At 52.2% G+C, this 22,023-nt stretch overlaps 1 protein-coding gene across 6 annotated transcripts in view; it reads right to left on the bottom strand.

Annotated features, from left to right (window-relative positions):
• Positions 1-821: 821 nt before the first annotated feature.
• SEPTIN9 (septin 9) overlaps positions 822-22,023 on the bottom strand; it is a 267,635-nt gene continuing 246,433 nt past the window's right edge. For all 6 annotated transcript variants that reach the window (XM_030534403.1, XM_030534402.1, XM_030534405.1 and 3 more), the window contains 5 exons: positions 14,459-14,576; positions 10,331-10,426; positions 7,919-8,015; positions 3,513-3,564; positions 822-2,562 (listed from right to left, as the gene is read on the bottom strand). In XM_030534403.1, the coding sequence (XP_030390263.1) occupies positions 2,433-2,562; positions 3,513-3,564; positions 7,919-8,015; positions 10,331-10,426; positions 14,459-14,576 (493 nt within the window). In that variant the 3' untranslated portion in view covers positions 822-2,432. The remainder of the gene's footprint in view (positions 2,563-3,512; positions 3,565-7,918; positions 8,016-10,330; positions 10,427-14,458; positions 14,577-22,023) is intronic.

The raw sequence follows: 22,023 nt of genomic DNA, 5'->3' as shown, positions 1-22,023 counted from the left end.
CTGTCTAGGAAAGGAGTTTAAGATGGTGATAATTGCAGAAGTGCATCACGCAGAAAAGATTTTCTACCCTCCCCTTTAATAGTCTTTTTAACACTTGAAATACATACCTTTTTCAGTTAATACACAATATTTTGTTTTTGCTAAAATATAGCAAGTCAGCAAGTAAATAATTCATTTTCCTCAACTTAACACAGCTCTGTAAAAATTCCTATTTTTTCAGGAGTGAGGCGAAACAGAGTTAAAGGGTTTGAGTACAGATTTCACCTGCAAGGCAAACACACCTGCACAGACACATCATGTGTCCCATAACCAAACCCACCAGTATAGAACATTTGCCCATGCAGGCATGAAGGGGTGCAATCTTGCAACATGCTACTTCCCTCTGCTATCATGTGGAATTGGGCCCTGCTAGACTCAATGCACCTGCAATGGATTCCTGTTACTGGCCTGGCATGGATAGTAAGACAGCTGGAAATGGAATGGAGGGATGCAGCCCTGAGCACCCTCTATGGCTGGGTTGCTGAAGAGTGATGTGGGGGGAGCAGCAGTCTGCAGATACTCCACTGAAGCACGCGGGCCTCTGAATCAAGGGGAGAATGGCGTCCCTCTTCCTACCGCCTGTAAACATGGAACTGGTCTCATCCCTCATGGGGTTCCGGGGGGCTCTGCAGGTGTCTCTGTGAGGCTGGAAGTTGGGACACCTGTGCCAGTTTGTGGGAGCACCAAGACGAGACAATCTGGGCATAGTCTTACACCTCCACGGGGGGTCAGAAAAGTGATGTTGGGCAGGCACTGGAATCTCTCTTGGGGCTGAGTTTTTAGACAGAAGTCGAAGGTGGAGAGCTGGATCTCTGCTCAAAGATCAACTTGCACATGGGTGGTTCTGTCCCTGCTGGATTGGCCCCTGGCATGGAGTTTCATTTAAGCACACTTGGCGTTTACGGTAGCTGATCTAAGTCAACAGACCATGTTGGGGATCAGGAACCCTATACTACAAAGCTTGTGTGAGATACCAGCCTAGCCTTTCTTACAGCTGAAGGCTTCTAACATGCGTGTGGCATGCGGGGCTTGGTCTGTGTGCACGCACATGGTTTTCTAGAGAAAGCATTGCCAGATTAAGGAACTGGCTATGTACATATAAGTTGCCCAGGTAAAGGAATAAACCAAATTGATCCAACAGCCTCCTCTGGCTTATTTAAAACCTAATAAAACACACAAGTCACACAGTACAAATAATTCTGGCCCCCTGCCCGTGCTTTGCAGAGATGGTTCTGTTCTCAGCCCCCTTCACGCACAAACATACTCTGAGCCTTCAACAATGACACTGAATTAAAAATAAATAAACAAGTGTTCCCAGGAAACCCGCCATAGGTATGGTCCAAGCACTGAATGACAGGGAAAAGCTGGGTAGAAGAATCTCTGAAGAGTCAATCTCAATTGGCATTTGGCAGGCTGCACAGACAAACTAGCTATTGCATGAGAGCTGAATTCAAAGGCACTTCTCTCAGAGTGGGCTGGGATTTAGAGATCCATGAGTCACCCCATGGCATTCCTGGCTTATTGCATGTAGGCAGGTGACAGTGAGTGGGGTGAGTGGGTTGGCTAGGCACAGGGCTGGAGGCAGAAGAAAGGAGGCAGAGGTAAGTTTGTGATCACCTTCCCTATCCATCCTCATGCCCGCACCTCGCTTACGAAGGCCACATTTACTTAGAGAAAGCCTTGCCTTCAATGGACGGAGAAGAAAATAAAAAAGCCACGTGACGCAGGGCAAAGCCATCTGGTTCCAACGATCTTTACAGACATGATGCGTGGCAGCAAGGAGGGCAGGCTGTCTCTTCTCCGAAACAGCCCCCGCCCCTACTCCATGGCGCCGTTTCAAGACACGGAGGAGAGGGAAATCAGATTCATTTCATGATCGGCTCCTATGAGCAAGGAGGAGGAGGAGACTCACCCCTACCTAACAGCTTGGATTTCATTATAAAACAACCCTCGGGGCCTGCTCCAGCTCCTGTTGAAGCCAGGTAGAGTTAGCTGGAGCAGGCCTTCATGAGGGGGCTCTTCCACATACCCTGGTGTTATACTTTGGCTAGTGTTAGAGAATAAATAGAGACTGACTTCTGATTTGGGACAGTCATCTCCTCCCCTCCCCTTACTCCCGCCCCTGCCATCCTGTTCAACCACCCAGCTGCCCCTCGCTACACCCAATGGGAGCTGAGAACGGAACCCCTGCGCCACGAGACGGGCAGCACCAGGGGACTGGCAGTCACCACGCTCTTCACGATAGATACGGCATCAGGTTATTTGGTCAGTTAACATCGGCAGCGCGGGGGAGGGGGATGGTGGCGGTGGCAGAAGAATTATATAAAAATAAAGGAGGGAGGGAAAGAAATGAGAGAGCGAGCGCGATGGGTCCTGGCGTCGGAGCGAGACTGTTACATTTCGTTGGCCTCCTGGTCAGCCATGCCATTGGAGAGCGCACTCCGGCCCTCATTCAGCCGCTTCACTCGGTAGGCTTCGAAGTGGAAGCTGCTGGTAATGTCCTTGATGTTCTGCATGTGTGTCCTGAGGAAAGCAGAGAAGCGGGTTAAATGAGATCGCTGTGCGCAGATGCGTGACCCCACAATGGGGCTTTCACGGCAGCAGAGTCTGCCACCACCTCTCCCATGCTGCCCTCTCTCAGCTTGCTGCCTGCCCTTTAGTCTGCAAAGCACTTCTGAGAGCAGCGTGACTCACACCCAAACAGCAGGCTGGGCCCATCTTAAAGTCAGGCTGCGCATCAGTCTTTCACCTAGGAGCTGACCAAATGGCCCCTGGACTCCAGTGTAATACCTCCGACAGTGATCAGTGCTAGGGGCTTCAGGAAAGGCCTGGAATTCCTAGAATCCATATATCATGAGGGGAAGTTCCCCACCAATCCAAGCTGGCAATCAGCTTAAGCCATGATACACAAGTCCAATGCCCCTTATTGCTTTACCCTAGCTGGTGTGACTGCAGGGACCAGTCTTATTTGTGCCGGAAGTTTTAGGCCTGGAAGTGGTTACTCTTCAGAAGGGTTTAGAGCATCACCTCCGCCACTATAGGGAACCAAACCTGAGATTCCACTCACTAGTATGAGCCCAGTGCTACAGGAGCCAACTGAAAGGCACGGAGGTGTATTGTGGCAATGGGCAGCTGGCACACTGATGCAGGAGACATGGTGCCTCAAGCAATCTTTGGATGCCTCTTGATGGGTATCGCTAGTCTGACAGCAGGGCTCCCTTCCCATTCCCTACTCCCTAACTTCTCCTGCTGGCCAGTGCACACGGGAACTCCCCTAGTTCACGTCCTCATTCAAGAGGCTACGGCACAGCAGCTGTTGCTACTGTGATCTGCAAGAAGGGCAGTGAGAATAAAGCAGCTCATGCACCAAGCAACTGCTAAGCTCTGCCCTTCCCTTTGATGCCACCTGCTGGCAGAAGTGAGGCCAACACAACAATGGAGTCTCTTTCTCACCCAAGAGCAGTTATACCGACCTGATCAGGAGATCCCGCAGGTAAGCAAACTCACAGTGTGTCGTGTTCTCAACTGGAAAGGAGAAGAGGAGGCAAACCGTTAGGCCGCAGCCCAGAACACAGCCACGTTTCCTGAGCAAGGCAGCAATTTCAGGACAAGCAGGACTCTGCCTTTTGTTTCAGAATTAGCACCCATGCACGGTGGGAGTGCAAACAGCCTGGAGCAGGGGCTTCAGCCCAGCAGAAGGGTCACTGAGCTGAGTGATTCCACGGGCTTAAAATCAATGTTTGCCTGTCATGAGGAAAAAGCCTCTTTGGCATCGTTAGCCAGGATATTTACACAGAGGCTCATTAGCTGTTACCTGCCTAAAGAACAGCTGGCAAGAGCTTTCATGTCTGTTTCCTCTGCTCACGCTCAGTCGCTGCTGGAGTGTACACCCTTCGGTGTAAGCCCACTACCACTTCACTATGTCACGAAGGCAAGGGGCACCAACTGTCTCCTCGCAAACAACAAACCTGTTTCAACATACGTGTCTCCCAGGGTGGCCTGGGGTAACCAGAAAGGCAAAGGTGAGAATGGTTTTGTGGTTAAGGCACTGGACTGTGACTCAGTAGCCCTGGATTCAATTCTTGGCTTTACAACAGCTTCCTGTGGGACTTGGAGCAGATCTCTGGGCCTTAGTCTGCCCCTCCCCCCAATCTTGATTTATGCTATGGAACGACATGATCTACTGTTGGGACTGTTTGGATTAAAAGCTGCGTGGAGAGAAAAGCCATCAAAAAGAGATCACAGTGCTGTGTGATCATCCTATGTCCTGTTCTCAGTACACTGTGTCTTTGAACGGTGCTGTTGGTCTAATTCAGAGGGACAGATCCTTGGGCCAAGGAAAGCGTCTTCCCCTTTGTTTTCTACATGGATGAACACGATGCTCAAATAGCAAGCAGATTAGCAACACCATTTCTGCAACATAACCAATGGCAAATGTTGGGTCTCTGAGTCTCCCTATACTGAAGGCAGATACCCCCGACCTGAAGGATGACCAGCATTTCTCACAAACCCACCCAGGACCATCACTACCAAGCTTTGAGAGTTACCAAGAACAGGCCACAAGAGGGCATCCGAGGGTTTAAAATAAAATTGGTTTCTCTGGTATCTTTGTTAAGCACTTACTCGAAATAGGATTTCTATAAAAAGGATCGTAAAATCAGAAAAAGCTCTGAAATGGAAGGTGCGGGGGAGAGGAAAGAGAGGGAGGGAGCAGTGAAATCACATGGACTGTGCCTCTGGAATCCTAGCTACCGAGAGCAGAGCAGAGCATGTGTCGCACTGTTAGAGGGATGCTTCCCCAGTGAAATGCTGGCGTGAAACTGACTGTGGAAGGAAAGAAGGGAGGGGAAAAAAAAAGGAGGAAGGTTCAGCACGTGATGGGGAAGAGAGACAAATAGATCCTGCAAGAGTCCTGCACAGGACTATTCAAACACCCCAGCGGGTGCTGAGAAGCTGGCCGTCTGCACAGACACACCCCCGCCCGCAGGCAGCCAGCATTTGGTTTCAGGGTCCTGAAGAAACTGAGGAGACTGGCTTGGTGCATGGAGGGTCCCTTCCAGATGCAAGGCAGGGAGGGCCTGAGGAGCTGGATATGGCCATTTGTGGGCCCTTTCATGAAGCAGCAAGACGGAAAAAAAGGCTGTGCCCCCCCTGCAGGCACCAGTGGGATGGGAAGAAGAAAGGGGCTGGGAAGAAGGGCCCTGCCCTCATCCAACTTGATCCTAGCGTTTTCAGAGAGGCAAAAGATGTCACCACTCAGTATCCTTCATTCCCAGCCTCTGCAGATTAGGGAGTGGGGGTAGGTGGGTGGAGACTATTCCGTGGGGCAGAGAAAGTCATGCACTAGTCCCAACCGAGCACAGTGGCTATTGCTAGTGCAGCTGACTCCACTGAAGGTAACTGACAAAAAAGAGCTCATTTGAGACTGTGCCCATTCTTGCTCCTTTGGACAGATAAAAGCTGTTGAACAGGAGTGCCACCTCCTAACAGGCACACTTCCCTCCTCAGCAATAGCAGGAGTGTCCAGTCTTCTCTGGATAATCATTGGGAGGCAGCTGAGATGGGTATGGGGAGCGCTAGGACCTTGCAGGGATAAAGGGGGTGAACATGTAACAAAGGCTTGCTCTCTCCAGTGTATGTTGGCCCTTGTAGTTAAACAAGGGACAGCCCAACCCCCTACAATAGCGCTCTTGGAATATCATCCTCTCCTCCCTAGTTCTCTAGTCTCCAGGGCAGACCAGATGATTCTGATGGAAAATGCATGTGGAATCCCCATCCCCTCACATGCTTCCTTCCCGTCTTCCTCCATCAGAATGCGGCAGTTTCAGGTCACCTTGGACTACAGATTTCTAGGCTCAACTGCACCAACAATGGCTGCAGGCTAGGGAAAGAGATTTCTAGAGCCTGTTAAGAGAATCTCCACACTAACATGGCACTCCTGCAGCAAGGTCCCTCCTCTGGGGCAATTGTTGAACAAGAGAAAGATGCTGGCATCAGGGCTGAAGACAGGAGAGAAGGGAGACAACAGAAAAGAAAACAATGAGAGCAGTGGAGGATCCTCCCCTCCTAACCAGCAGTCAGGATAACGATGAAAGGGCTCAGAAATGACCCTGCTCTCATCCTCAATCCCAGGGATTCTTCAGGAGCCCTCTTCTTCCTTGGGCCTTCAACTCCCATGACACTGCAGGGCAGCGGTGGGAATGCTGCTCTGGAAGGTGCAGGGATGCACTGTGTTAATGACGGAGGGAAGGGCAAGAGGGGTGAGGGGAGCATGGAACAGGCTACAGAGTCTGAGGGCTTGTCTACATCAGAAAGTTGCAGCGCTGGTGAGGGAGTTACAGCGCTGCAACTTAGGAGGTGTACACATCTGCAGGGCACCACCAGCGCTGCAACTCCCTGTTTGCAGCGCTGGCCGTACTCCCGTTTTGTCTCGGGTGTAGAGGATCCAGCGCTGGTGATCCAGCGCTGGTAATCAAGTATAGACACTTACCAGCGCTTTTCTTGACCTCCGTGGAATAAGCAGGTATCCCAGCATACCTGAGGAAGCCTCTGGTAATCAAGCTGGTCTCCTTCCCCAGCTTGCTCTCGCGTTCCCCGAACCCCGAACAAGCAGGTCTCCTTCCCTGAGGTTTGCTGGGTGGTTCCGGGAACGCGAGAGCAAACCGTGGCGAAGCTGGTCTCCTTCCCCGGTTTGCTATCGCGTTCCCCGAACAAGCAGGTCTCCTTCCCTACCGTTTGCAGGGTGGTTCGGGGAACGCGAGAGCAAACCGCGGCGAAGCTGGTCTCCTTTCCCGGTTTGCTCTCTCGTTCCCCGAACAAGCAGGTCTCCTTCCCTACGGTTTGCAGGGTGGTTCGGGGAACGCGAGAGCAAACCGCGGCGAAGCTGGTCTCCTTTCCCGGTTTGCTATCGCGTTCCCCGAACAAGCAGGTCTCCTTCCCTACGGTTTGCAGGGTGGTTCGGGGAACGCGAGAGCAAACCGCGGCGAAGCTGGTCTCCTTCCCCGGTTTGCTCTCGCGTTCCCTGAACCCCCCTTGAAGCCGCCCAACAGCGCTGCAGTGTGGCCACATCTAACACCACTTGCAGCGCTGGTTGCTGTAAGTGTGGCCACTCTGCAGCGCTGGCCCTATACAGCTGTACTAATACAGCTATAACAACCAGCACTGCAAAATTTTAGATGTAGACATGGCCTGAAATATTTCAGTCATGTGGGGAAGCATAGGAGGGGGAGCTCTTAATCTGTATTATAGTAGCACCTTCACTGGCCTCAGCTGAGATCAGGCTCCATTGTGCTACATATGTACACACTAAGACAGTGCCTGCCCCAAAGAGCAAACAGCCTAAACAGAGAATACAGAGAGAGTGGGAAGAGGGGAGACAGGTTTCGCGAGTGCTAGTGACTTGCTCAAGGTCACAGCAGCTCAGTGGCAGAGCTAGAAACAGAACCCAGGTTTCCTGGACTCCAACCTGATGCCTTAACCACTGGGCCATACTGCTTCCTGTACGACCATTTATCAAACACCAGTGCTTCTCCTTCAATAGCAGCCATGTAATCTCCTCTGTGGGGGCCCAGCACTTTTCTGGAGGGACCCTCACCTGTATCTGCTTCTCTGTGGATGGAGAGCTGCCCACCAGCCATGAGACCCCACCTCTGAGATCCTTGGTCCGGGCTCTGCAGTGTCAGTCACAAGGCTTTCAAGATCCACTCCCATCAAAACACCACAACTGGAACCTGCTCTATTCTGTAGAGGGCAGTGATGCGAGCTATATCCACATATTACACATGCTTCCAACGATCACCCTTTGACTTCCCGTTCAAACACTGCAGAAGACAGACATGGGTGTGTGTGTAGGGGGGAGACAAACAACGACTGCCCCTACCTTCAATGGTGCCCCACTTTGTTTTCCTTCCAAGAATTCTTCTCCCATTAACCTGGTATTCCTGGTCACTGCCCACCACTGCAAATGGAATCATTTCCTGGAGGGACAGAGCACAGCGCACAGGTTAATGGTGTCATCCTAGAAGCCAGCAGGTAAACCAAACTGGGCAGAGTGGCCTTGGGTAGGATAATCCACAGCCAGCCCGGCAGGCAAAGCCGTTCCGGTATGCATTTAAGAGCTCTGGTCTCTGGGCTGTGGGTCCATCCTCCAGAGAACTCTACAGAGGGGATTTTTTACTGACAAGTTTCACAGGAACATCTCCATAGGTTTGACTTGTCTGTTTCCAATGCACATTAATGGGGGCACAGCAACGGAGGCTAGAAACATCGTCGCCGCCATATGTGGGGCCAACCCGACAGCAGCTGCTCTCCCAAGAAAGGCCCGGCTTCCTGGGCTTCCCTTTGGGAGACTGGTGGTAGCTCTGTGAAACTCAGCAGGCAGCCAGGACTAAAAATGGGGGTTGGGGGCTTTCGAAAACCAAAGCGAGGGGATGGATCACCTCAGCAAGCACTGGGCAGGGCCTCACACACAGCTCTGCGAATGCTGTTAGCACCACTTGTTGCGGTGCCCCCCACTGCTCCAATCATAGAGACCAATAAAAATCTGCCAATGGAACTCTACCCTTCCAATCGTGCCCCTCTCTGCTAGCTCTTACTATTTAAAGCCTCCAAACAACAGTGCCGCCAGAGAGAAATTCTCTTCAGAGAACAGGATGCCTCCACCCAGAGCGCAACAGGAAAAGGGCATCGCCTGTACATGGCTTGGCAACAGCGCACAGCACAGAGGGGTTCCTCTGCCCACTTGTTAAAGGCTGTTGAGGGAGAATCTTAACCTAGGACAGGGGTGGGCAAACTTTTGGGGCTGAGGGCCACATCTGGGTGGGGACATTGTATGTAGGGCCGGGGCAAGGGGTTGGGGTGCGGGAGGAGTGCGGGGCAGGAAGGGGTCAGGGCAAGGGATTGAGGCAGAGGAGGGGTGCAGAGTGTATGAGGGGACTCAGGGATGGAGATTGGGGTACAGGAGGGATGCAGAATGCAGGAGGGGACTCAGGGAAGGGATGCAGATTGCTGCAGGGGGTTGGGGTGCACAGGGATGCAGGGTGTACGATGGGGCTCAGGACACGGAGTTGGGGTGCAGGAGGGGTGTGTAGTGTATGAGGGGGCTTAGGGCAGGGAGTTGGTAGGCCGGGTGCAGAAGGGGTTTGGGCTCCCAGGTGGCAGCGGTGCACACCGGGGTCAGGGCAGGCTCCCTGCATGCCTGCCCTGTCCCCAGCCCCACGCCACTCCAGGAAGTGCTGAGGCCCAGGGAGGGAGTGGGGAGGTGGAGGGCTCCCCGTGTGCTGCCCTTGCCGTGCCTCCAGGTACCTCCCCCGAAGCTCCCATTGGCCGTGGTTCCCTGTTCCTGGCCAAATGGGAGCTGCAGGGGACAGTGCCTGGAGCTAAGGGCCTGGGGGCTGCAGGGACATTGGGCCGGCTGCTGCTAAAAGCGGCGCAGGGCCCATGGCGCCATGGGGGCGGGGAGGGGGCGCAATCCAGCGGGCTAGACCCAAAGCCCCGAGGGGCCGGATCCAGCCTGCAGGCTGTAGTTTGCCCATCCCTGACCTAGGAGGAAGCTGCAGCGACACCTCAAAGGACAAGAGGGCTTGAAAGAGTGGCAGAAAGATGACACTAGCCCATCGCTAATGGCTGATTTGCTGCCCCACTGCCAGCCGTCGCACCTCAGAGTCAGAAAGTACCAGTGGGTGCCAAGGGTTGGGAAACATTCTCATTCAGAACCCTCCACTTCCTAGCCTAGCTTCCCAGCCTGGCTTTGCCGCCACGACCCCTGTTGGGCAAATACCATGGTCCAGCGTGTCACATTCAGGGAGCCGGACTCTAACAGCCAGGCCAGGTCTCAATGAGCTGTCTGGAAACAAGTCACAGCCTCAGCCCCAGGCCCCAAACACCAGCTGCAGGAGGCCTTCGCTTGCTCCTTGGAGAGCAGCAACAGCCAATATTCCTCAAGGCCCAGACCAGTGGTGCCAGGGACACTCCACCTACTTTCCTATCCCTGTGGGAGAGAAGTGGAGCAAACACCCAGCCAGCCCGCTGCCAGTAGGACGGGGCTCAGCATCCCAGGTTATGGCTGAAATCAGGCAATTCTCATGCCCGTGGGAGCAAATCTCCCACCCTCTCTTTCTATATTGTCTCCAGTCTCTGTGCACAAACAGGAGTAAAGTGCACCAGCCTTGGAAAGGAAATACAGGCACTTTGCTGAACCCCCACAAAATCTTCACAAGCCTTTGGAGCCGTAGGGCCCAGCCCAAAGAGCTCTGGGCCACAGTGCTACAAGACGAAAGCACCGTCCACTCACTCTGAATTTCTCATTCACCAGCCGGTCCTCAGAGTCTTCATCAAATTCCTTCTGGGGATACACGTCAATGTCATTGGAGAGCAGGTCGGCCGTGATCTGAAGCAGATTGACACGAAAAGGACATGACGTTAGACGCCATGACCATGGCTGCTGCCTTGCAGCCTCCCCAGCAACATAGCATGGCTGCCCTATGCTCTACTGAATGGCCCTAAAGTAACTCAAAGCCCTTCCCAGCTTGGAACTAGCCGGACAACCTTGCTTCCCCTCCCCTCCTTACTACTCAGTGAAGGATGCGTGTTTCAGTGCTAAATATCCACCCAGTCTGAAGTGCAGCCAATGAAGTTCTAGAAGATCCCCTCTCTCCATCAGGGCCAGCTCTAGCCATTTCGCCGCCCCAAGCACGGCGGCACGCCGCGAGGGGCGCTCTGCCGCTCGCCAGTCCCGCGGCTCCGGTGGACTTCCCGCAGGCGTCCCTGCGGAGGGTCCGCTGGTCCTGCGGCTCTGGTGGAGCGTCCGCACACACGCCTGCTGGAGGTCAACCGGAGCCGCGGGACCAGCGGACTCTCCGCAGGGACGCCTGCGGGAGGTCCACCGGAACCGCCTGCTGCCCTCTCGGCAACCTGCAGAGCGTCCCCTGCGGCATGCCGCCCCAAGCATGCGCTTGGCGCGCTGTGGCCTGGAGCCGGCCCTGCTCTCCATCATCCCACCACCCGAAGATAGCGTCCATCTCTAAGCAGAGTAGAAGGCCACCCAGATCAAGATGAAGCATTGCAAGCTGGGCTCCGCCTTCAGATTAAAAAGACAAAGGGTAGTGACAGCCTGCACCATCTGCAGCAAGTCAGCGCAACCATGCATCTCCCAGGCACGTGCTTACGAGACTTGGAGGTGGGCAACAGTGAGGCCTTAAGCAGACGATAGCACTGGGTCATTCAACAGTGAGATCATTCCCTCCTCCACACCAGGCCAAAAGGGCAAAGCATCCTACCCCGACAGGGGGATGGTCTGTTATGTCAGATCAGTGTCAAGTTTAAACCAAATACTGGTACTGCACCATTCACCCAGGGAAAAGGGCAGATTTTCAGCTCCTGAATCCAACCAGGCATCAGTGACAGGGATTTTCAAGATCCTGAATCCTCTAATGTGCACGGGATTAGCAACCCTGACACCGGGAGGTGGGGATGGGGGGGGAGGGGGAGGAGAAGACGCACATGCAGTGTGCTGGCCCACACTCTCCAGTGCTGGTAACGTCTCGCTGTGGTGCATGCACTAGACGCACACTGATACTAGGTTCCTGGAGGGAGATTCAAGTGCCATCAGCATCAGAACACATCTGTGTTGTTTGCCTTGACAAAAACTCACGTTTGAATCCAAGTCTGAATGGCTGGCTCTGGCTCTAGATCAGCCCTGCACTTCAGGGCAGGTGAACCCCCTCCCCCAAGCCAGACAAACTTCCCCACCCAAGAGCACGCTCTGTTCTTGGGGGTAGGGGAGTCATGTAATACCAGCAGAGACACACTGCGGTTTCAGGAGCAGGGTTGGCTTTAATATGGGAAGAACGACTGTGCAGGTCTTTGGACTCCACTTTGGTGTAAGTTAACAGAGCACTAGCGTAAATCTGGAATAATGCCACCCAGCCCATAGGAATTATTCCCACCCAAGCAAGAACAGAATCTGAACCTACTGAGATCTGAACGGGGACAACACAGCCGCTGATGGTTAATGCTCCATCCACCACTACAATGGGCCAGAAAACAGTTTAAAGGCAGTTCCAGCTAAATCATCTTCCAATACTCTATAGCCACCGAATGCAGATGAGGCCATTGCATATTACAGCTGTGCACGTGTGTGTAGATCTAGAGACACACATCTATACACCCCTAACCGTACTGGGGGCCAGATCCTCAGCTGGTGTAAAACAGCACAGCTCCACTGTCTCCTGATTTACATCAGCTGAGGATCCAGAGCTGTTGATTGGTTCCGTCGGAGCTCATTGCAGAAGGAGTGCAAGGTGTCCAGTCTCACACAGTGCACAGACCAACAGAGTTACGTTTTTCATCTCCCTTTGGGAAGGATTTTAAGAGTCTGGTTATGATAAAAAATGTAACTCAATAAAAAGAAGGAACTCCTTAGCCTGCCTTCCTGCTACCAGGACCCAGTGGAGCTCAGAGAAACCCCTGCCACCCAATTAGAGTGAACAGGGTGGTACAGGACTGAAACAGAGGAGGGCAAAATTTGCTGAGTCTTCAAGTTCCATCTGTTTCTTGACAAAGCCAAGTTTAGTCCATTAACTGCAAAGCCAATACGGCACGGGGAGAGCCAGCTGGATTCTACTGTGCCTGGTGTGTCAACAACATTGTCAGCTCAATTCCGAAAGCACAGGCTTTTATTGCCAAGGATGATAGCTGAGGCACAGAAAGCCAAGCTAGATTTTCAGATTCCGGACTGACTATAGCTCCAGCAGCTAGGCAGACGGAGAGGGAGCAACACATACGCGTGCACATGCCTTGTACCTTCTGAACTGAGCAAACGGCATGTGGAAAAGTCAGTGGGAAATACCAGACAACAGCAGGCTAGTCCGTCACTGTTATGACCCTCCCCCTGACTGCAACTGCTCTTCACTTGTCCCTGAGAGCACGGGCTGCCTGATAAAGTGCAGCCTAGGCTGGGCCACAAGATTTGACTCCATTTCCAAAACTTTGCTTGGCCCACTGTAGAGATGGACCCAGCTGTGAAACCTGGATTCATCCCCCCAGGTCAGATCGGTGGTTTCAATTCATGGCCCTCCCTCCCATGGATGGGGCAGGGAGATGCTCAAGCCAGCTCTGAACCCCAGCAGGCGGATGACGTTCAGTGAGCACGGCAGCTCCTCCCGTTCCACAGTGATCCTTTGAGTAAGACTCCAGCCAAGCAGGCTTCAGAGCTCTGTAGCCTCCCTCCACAAACCACAGCATCCCCCGGTGACCTGGATCCTACAATCTGTACTCTCCCCCCGACACCCCGAGAGTCCCTCCTCACGCAGAATGTTAGCAAACCCTCTCCACCTAGCCTTGCTATATTGCCCAAGGTAAGAATGGGGTGGAATCAAACTGGGAAATTCTTTGCTTTTGTTGCTCCAAGTCAGATGCTTATGGAGACATCTGAGCACGTGGATTTAGCTGTGCTTCCTATTTTCCTTCACTGCCTTGAGCCTGGATTTACAATGAACCCTTTCACCTCAAGCTATTTGCTACCACATACAAAGCCCCCCTCCCCGCTGGGCTCTTAGGGGTTAATATTGGATTAGAGGACCAGGACATCCCGAAGTCAGTGGGACAACCCTGAGACCCCTTTCCCTCCCATCTACCTGACTCCAGCCCTTGCCCATTTCCTTCCTGCGTCAGACTTGCTGCATTCCACGAGGATATTTATGGAACACTGGCTGAGCTATTCGGTTGGCAAAACCCAGGCTATTTATGCTCAGAATGGAAATTCAGACTCAAGAAGCAGCAACCCAAGAGGCGACTGGTGGCTTGCTTATTTCTGCAGCGCATGCTGAGACCATCACGCAGCAACATCATCGGTCACATTACTGGATTTATAGCCCTTTGAAAGCAAACGCAAAGCAGCAGCACCACAAGGAAACAGCACGCTTGGCTGTAGACTGAGACAGCTCTCCCTCCTCACCAACTTCCAACTGATGCAATCAAGGGAATTGCATCGTTTACTTCCCCCGTCAATCTCAGAGCTGAGCTCAGCACGCATACATTTTAGCCTGGATTCTGTATCATTGCAGGATGCTGTGCAGCAATATGGGCTCCCCAAAAAGGGTTTAGAGGCTTGACATACAGCAGGACCGACCTCCTAAAAACCATAAAAGCAGATGGGGGGTGTGGGGGTAAAATAAAACAGCCATGCAGAGGGAGACCAAGAGCTTGAAATCCACTGTGAGCTGACAGAGATCCAAGAGAAACACAAGGAACTGTTTGGAGGTGAAGGCCCTTCCTTCTGCCACATGGGATCACTCAGAGCTGCAAGCCCAAGGAATGCTCTGGGCTCCAGGCCAGCCCTTCAGTTTTGCAGCCCTGCAGGGGGCAGTGGGGAAGGGAAGGAGAAGATGTGCTGGCTGGGGAGTGGCTGCCATCCCCTTACCCGTTTTTTGAAGTAGTCTCTCTCCTCCAGCGTTAACGTGTCGGCTTTGGCGATGACTGGCACGATGTTCACCACTTTGCTCAGGCGTCTCATGAATTCGATGTCTAGCGGTCGGAGGCTAAAAGCACAGCAGAAAAGAAATGGAATCAGACGTCAGCAATAGCAACGTAGGGGCTGTTGCAGGGGGAAAATCCCCAGAACAGAAAAGGTATTTACAGCCTAGGAAAAGGTGGGTGGAGGAGAAGTAACTTTGTAATGCTGGAGAACATCCCCCTCCAACCAACATTTTCTTAAAAGCAAGAGAGGGGATAGAGACAGACACATGCTTTGCAGACACAAATACTGAAACATGCCAGGTTCCATTTTCCAAGTGCCCTGCAATCATTTATTAACCCTCAACACTCTGGGAGGAGGAGAGGATTTTTATCTTCATGGGGATTCCCAGCCACAGACGATTTTAAGGAACTTGCCATGGCTACACAAGTCCTTCGCAGAGCTGGGATTAGCACTCAGGCATTCCTGGCTGGGCTCTGTCCCCTAAGCCATCCTGCCTTCCTTGTGCAACGGAATTGGACAGTTTAAGAGTGAGCCATTGTATAAAACTTTGCCCATCCTGGCACCTGATCAGAATAAAGCGGAATCATGACCCTTCCCGCCCCCCTCACAGAGTAACTGGCCTATGGACCACACGCTTTGTACTGACTCCTCTGCACAGGGGTGAATTTCACCCAAAACGACAGACCTGTCAGTGCAGCTAAAAAGCAGGACTTGGTTAATCCCCACACTGAGCAGTAGCAGTGAAACAGATTACTCTACTTCCTCAGCAGGGTTACAGAGGAGATGAAGCGTAAAGGGAAAAACAGATGCCCCAAAGCTAAGAAGAATTCACAACCCAAATGACTGTCCTTCTTAGGACCCCAGCTAGAAGCCTGTCTAAAACCAAGCGTGGCCTCCGGTCTTGTTAACAGCTGGCCAACAGCGTAACGGAGCTAATTCCATCCACCCAGGCAAAATGCTGGAACACAAGGCTGGGGCTGTTTCTTTTGGCCCGGATGCTGCTGGGATCCTGAATGCTCCTGCCCCTCGCGAAGCACACACACAATTTAAGTATTTGGATTTGCAGCTATTTGTGTTGGCCTGAGTGAGGCACGATCCCCCTGCCCGCTCCGACTGCCTCATTAGGCAGCCAGACACGGTGCCAGGGAGAGCAAACCATTCCCCTGGGGCTGAGGGGACCCCAGACAGCTTGGGAAGCAGAGTGGTAAGAACAACAAGCTACTGGAAAGAAGCGAGCGCACTGCCATGTATGGTGCTGGGAAACAGGGACACTTTACGAGCACTGAAGCCCCTTGGGTGAGGGAAATCCCAAAGAATCTGCCTGCCTGAAACTGATCAGAGCACGTCAGGGTAGCAGTGGAAGCAGGGAGTGTGAGGAAAGGGCACAGCCAGGCCAGCACTGGAGCCGAAGGGCTAACACTAAATTAATGCAACTTCACATTAATCAATCCTGGTCTCACCATCCTAGCTCACAGATGGGGAAACCGAGGCACAGAGCGGCCAACATGTCTTGCCCAAGGCCATACAGCAACTTAGCGGCAGAACTGAGTCTACACCCCAGCTCTCCCAAACCCCAGTGCTGTTCTGTAAGCCGGGAGACTGACACCTCTGTACTCAAGGAAGGAGAGAATGTTGGCAACTCACAGCGTTTCACCTCCCAGATAGGCAAGTCCACTTCCTGCTTGGGAGCCAGGCTAGCTAACCATCGCCTTTCACAACTGGGATTGCTACAAAGCTTTGTAGCAATACCAATTCTGTAAGACAGGGGCTAGCTTTGAGTTGCCAGCACTGTCTCATTCAGATGCCTTGTGGCCAGCGCAAGCCTAGAATTCCTCTTCTACATTCAGCTGGCCACAGTGCAGCTGTGGTCACAAAGCATGGAGGACGTGGAGAGATTCAACACAAGAGAGGCTGTGGTCTCGCTACTGCACAGAGAGCAGCGGTAGTGGGGCAAATACACCCAAAAGCCTAGAGATCACATTATTAGCATTAGGGAGAACTAGGTCCTAATACAAACGCTGCAGTCACAGATTGCCCTGAGCTCCAGAAAAGCAAGAGCTTAGTTTGGCTTTGGAAAGAAAACCTCCAAGTACACAACTGAGCAGACTCCTGTTGGTGAGTGCTGTTTGGAACTCTACATAATATATTTGCCAACCCCCCTCGCATGCATCACTCTTATATTTCTCTCTCCAAGGACTTTCTTTCCCTCCCGTTCTCCTTGCAATTTTTCAAACAGCTTTTCCCCTTTAAAAATCTCCCCCACCCCCGCTGACAGTATGTTCCTGCCTCTTTCATCGGCTTTTGTTTTAGATGGAAGACGACGATGTACACGTGGCCAATGCAGATTGAGTCACAAACAGAAGTGCGTTGGATTTAACTTTGATCTCAATGTCGGAGCCCAGTTACCAAGCCTGCCTTGGTCCACCGAGAACTTTAGGGGCCTTTGTTACTCTAACAGCAGTGTGCAAAGCCACATCTAGCCACACAACCGCATCTGCACCCAGATCCGACATCAGCCAGCTGCATACCTTTGGATCTGCTGGCATCTGCATGCCATGCTTAGCCCATCCCAGTGGGGTTTGGTGACTGGGCAACAGCAATGCATCTCCTCTGGGTGCTGCAGTATTCTTAACAGCCAAAGCCAGTCTCCTATGTACAATATACGAGATTGTGCACACTTAATATAGGGGTGAGGAGGCAGAGGAGGTGCTCTTGACTGAGCACACACAGCTGCAAGATTACGAGCATCCCATACCACCAGCCCACTCTGACTCAGTCGCTGGTGCCTTTCCCTCTAGCTCAGCACCGTGGCAATGCTCCTGCACAGCAGTAGGGGGCACTGCTGCCTTTCGTACAAGCCCTAAAACAGAGGTCCCAATCCTTTCTGATCTTAAGGATCTTACAGCATTAAGAATTCCAGGCACCTTTCAATCTGTAGCATCCTTCCGATGACTGGTTTTCCGTCGATGCTCTAACTTGACGAACAACAAAGTTGCAACACCAACATATCTCCAGAGAGAGGTACAGGCAGACTTGGGATGTGGAGAGATACTGAAAAGCCGTTCCAGGCGGCAAGAGTTGCTGGGAAGGTGGCTCTTGCACCAAGAATGGTGAGATGATGTGAAAGACCAGAGGGGAGGCTGGAGGAGCAGAAACACGAGCTCATGAGGCAGGCTGCACTGCTCCCAGCATTCACCCAGTGTGGTCCTTGAAAAGAAGGCCCTGAGTCTATAAGAAGATTTTTACCCCACCATAGCAGACAAATTCCAGTGCGTGCAATTCAATCCCCATGCCCTGAAGTTTCAATTCATTAGGGCATTCGTCTCCACTTCCTGCCCTACATAGATGCAACATTGCTGCAGAAGACTCCCTCCAGAAGTGGCTGCATTTCCGTGGTGGGTGTAAGATTTCTCATGCTGACTGTAAGAGCAGCAAAGAGTCCTGTGGCACCTTATAGACTAACAGACGTAAGGTGCCACAGGACTCTTTGCTGCTCTTACAGATCCAGACTAACACGGCTACCTCTCTGATACCTGACACCATGCCGATTGTAACACTTGTTGGGAGGAAAGGCATCTAGCGGCCTAATTCTCTGTAGCTCTACTGAGCAGAGGGTTTGGCCCATAAAGACCATTCTAAAACCCCATTAAGTGAATCTGCTGGCTGCGGCTTCTGCTCTCTCACGAGCTGGGGTGTGAACCTGTTCATCAGTGAGGAGGCTTGTGACTGTAGGGGCAGCAGCAGGACTCGGAGATGCAAACTCTTCTCTGTTATCAGCCAGGTCCCCTATCTGACCCCAGTAGGCCTAGGCCATTCATGACGCCATAATCCCGCACCCTACACCCCACCATAGCAAGACACTGTCAGAAGAGACCAAACAGAGTAAGCTCTGTGCACTGTGGGGCCCTGTGCTTTCCCAGAGTCCCCAAGGCAGAGCTTCCTGGCATCCTGCTGAGCTCTTTCCTCCGACTGCTAGAGAACCGAGGTCAGCGGACTTTCCCAAACAGCAGTTCTCTCTATACCACCGCAGCGAGCAGCATTCCTGCTTCAGTGCTAGATACCAGGAGAGGGCATGGGACAGTCAGGCTGGCTGCTGGGGTTTACACTTTGACACAGCTCCCCGGTAGCAGCAGAGCACACTGGGCCAGCTCTGAGCCGAGCGGCAGCAGGGTCCAGTAATAAGAGACACGATCCAGGTCTCTTGAAGCCAAACCCCAGCTCTGCCACAGACACAATTTAAAGGTGTGTGGTCTTAGACACAGTGTAACCTCTGTCTCAGTCCTCTCACCTTTAATGTGGGGACCACTTCCCTCTCTTCCTCCCACACAGAGTGTTAGGAAGCTTGATTGGCTGCCTTTATAAAGTGCTTTGAAAATGCTATTACTCTCCTATGAAATGAAAGCCACAGGGATTAAACAAATAGACTCTAGAGAAGTAACTGAGTTTCACAGGGAGCAAATCATGTTTCTCTATGTTTTTTGGACCATCCTATACAATTTGCTATTAAATTCTATTGGACAGTTTAACCCCACCTCCCCCCCACACACACACACAACCCTATACAAAAATACGATTTTCTATTAAGTTCCACAGGACTTTCCCCAAAGGAGGCCCTTTAACTGGAAGTCTAGGCAGGAAAGCTCTAGCGTTAGACTAAGTTACAAACATTAAAGCAGAACAAATTCATTGGCTGAATGCACCTGAGAAATCACCAGCACTGGGAACTGGCTTACGCACAAATTAACCCTTTCATAGCTATTATGTGCACTATAGATATGGCCATTGTAGCAGCGGTGGGGAGAGATGGCTTACTCTAACCTCAGGTAGTCCATTCCCAGCGTCCTACTGCAAGGAGCAAAGCAGCACAGCCAGGAGTTTTTGGCTCAGGGTACAGTGCAGGGGTCAGGGGAATCCTCCAGTGACTAATAATTAGCTCTTATGGTGGTGAAAAGCGTGTGTGGAATAGCTGGTGCTGTTTGCTTCAGTCTACAGGGCACATCCACTCCTGGCATGGGAACTCCTATTTGTCCCTATAGGGGGGCTGATCCTGGAACCTAAGGAAGAATATTTTGGTGCTCACATTAACTTTTTCATTGCTGAATAAAGCGTGCAAGAAAAGATGGATGAGCACAGTACAAAAACATGCCGGATCTCCTGTGAGCAGTGCTGCATTCCAGAGTCATAAGCAGACTTTGGGTGCAATTCACAAGAGGCAACTGATTATATTTTAATTCTTTCCCAGTAAGATCTCTGGAAGCCCAGATCTGTGACTGAACATGAAGAAGAGAAACTGCCTTTGCCTCACAGGCAAAGGATCTTTATAGAAAGAGGACAAGCCACAGCTGAGTGGAACTGTGGCAGGGGATTGTTCCATGCAGCTGAAATATACACACTGGATGGCTATAAAAGCTTTCCCTACCTTTTTGTTATGTGACCATTACTCAGCCCCACAGAATTTGGGGCTGCGGGAGGGAATGGGGTATTACTGCTGGGGTTGCGTATGGCCCCTTCAGATTATCTACAGCTGGGCTCACTAGCATAGGTGGGATCGGGCAGGCAAGTTCCCTCTAAGCTGCATGGCCACGCAGCAGGCTATCAAGGGCCATGCAGATGCACAGCCACAGGGGCCTGGAGAGGACAGAGGTAGGGGGTGGGTGGGGAGCAAGTTGGAGCATGCAGAGCTGTGACAGGGGAGCTGGAGCTGCCGCAGCGAAAGAGGGTGGGGGTAGTCCTCTCTCCCCGCCTCAGACCTGTGGCAGCCTGCATCCCAAAACCCTCATCCCCAGCCTCGCCCTAGAGCCTACACCCCCCAATCGGAGCCCTCACCCCTCCCCAGCATCCCAACTCTCTTCCCTAGCCCCTCCCACACCCCAAACCTCTCATCCCCGGCCCCACCCCCAGAACCTGCATCCCCAGCCCGAGCCCTCACCCCCAGCCCTGAGCTCCCTCCCCACTTTGAACGCCTGGGCCCCACCTCGCCACATATCGCCTCCATATTGGTGCACATAAAATTCATTCCGCACATGGATGTAAAAAATTAGAAGGAACTTTTCAGGGCAGACTCAGCTCTTGCTTGTTCCCTTACAATGCCGTTAAGGAATAAAAGCTGCTGGGAGGACCAGACACAGAATACCCTGTCAGTGGCATCCCAGATCTAACTAATAGCAAGAAATAAGATCTTCTGACTGGTACATTAAGCAAAACACCCGTGTGGAGTCACACAGGGCTCCACCACCACTGCCAGTAAGGGTACCTCTGCACAGAAGCTGGGAGGGTGCTTCCCGGCACAGGCGGACAGACGCATGCTAGCTCTGCTCGAGCTAGCATGCTACAAATAGCGCAATGGCTGCTGCGGCATGGGCAGGGCTTGGGCTAGCCACCTGAGCACAATCCCACCCCACCTCCTGGGGACACACTTGGGGAAGTCATTAGCAGAGCTAGTGTGCGTCTGTCTACCCATGCAGGAAGCAAGCTCCATGTAGACATACCTAAGTGCACAACAGGAACCTGCTGAGGCACAAGCCAAAACTGAATCTAGCTCCCTCTCCCATAGCAGGGAGACTAACAGGAGAGGAAACTGGATGGTATTGTTACAGTCAGAAGCAGCGGCTCCTACACACACAGGCCGCACAGCCGGTGAGTGAGAAAGTGCTGTATTTCACAGCCACTTTTCAGAGTCAAGCCCTGCTTTCCAGACATCACGCAGAGCCTGCTGTGGAATTTATTGAGTGGTGAGTATTTGGGGCTTTACTTCCACGGCCAAAAGCCCCTGCCAGCATGTTACTTAGTCTTTGTAAACATCATTTTACTGGGGCCTTACAAGGAGGGCAGGACACACACTAGATTAGTTTAGTCTGCCCTGACTGATGGGAGACAGAGCTGAGGATGTGTCCTTAGGAGATGGAAAAGTCATCAGCTGATTCACCCTTCGATTCCACTCTACGGGAGGAATAGACAAACCTTTTACTCAATGTCTACAGTGGAGTCTGAAATGGAACCGAGCAGTCTATCAGGCCAGGGCTATAATGGGATAGGACATCTCTGGCTCACAGACTGGAGCGCTATCTTCAACAGTCTCGTAAAAGTCACTCAGGGATTCACCAGTCTTGATGGGTTCTGAACGTATGTTAAATGTTTATGACGACAACAACAAAAAAACAGCTCCAGAGGAGCAGGTATTAATCCAAATGCAACTGGCACAGAAAGCAGAATTAACTCTAAGCCAGTCCCCATCTTCACAGGACACTGCAGGTTAAACTAACCCTCTGCACACTGCCGGCTGCAAAAGCAGCCACATGCTGCCAAGAGGGTGCTAGGAATCCTTGCTGTGCAGTTCGGGAAGGGAGAATAAGAGTAATGCTCTGTCCTTGAATCATCAGGTCTGGAAAGCAGCAGGGCCACTGCATCACTTCCCACTGTCAATGAAGGGGCAGAACACCCCTGAAAAGGAAATCCAAACAGCGCAGGGAGCCTGAGAACAACATCGAGATTAATCCCTCTAGCATGTT

Source organism: Gopherus evgoodei, chromosome 15 (assembly GCF_007399415.2).
Source record: "Gopherus evgoodei ecotype Sinaloan lineage chromosome 15, rGopEvg1_v1.p, whole genome shotgun sequence".
NCBI classification, from domain to species: domain Eukaryota; kingdom Metazoa; phylum Chordata; order Testudines; family Testudinidae; genus Gopherus; species Gopherus evgoodei.
The sequence above is the reverse complement of the archived record's forward strand: the minus strand, read 5'-3'. Positions and strand labels throughout refer to the sequence as shown.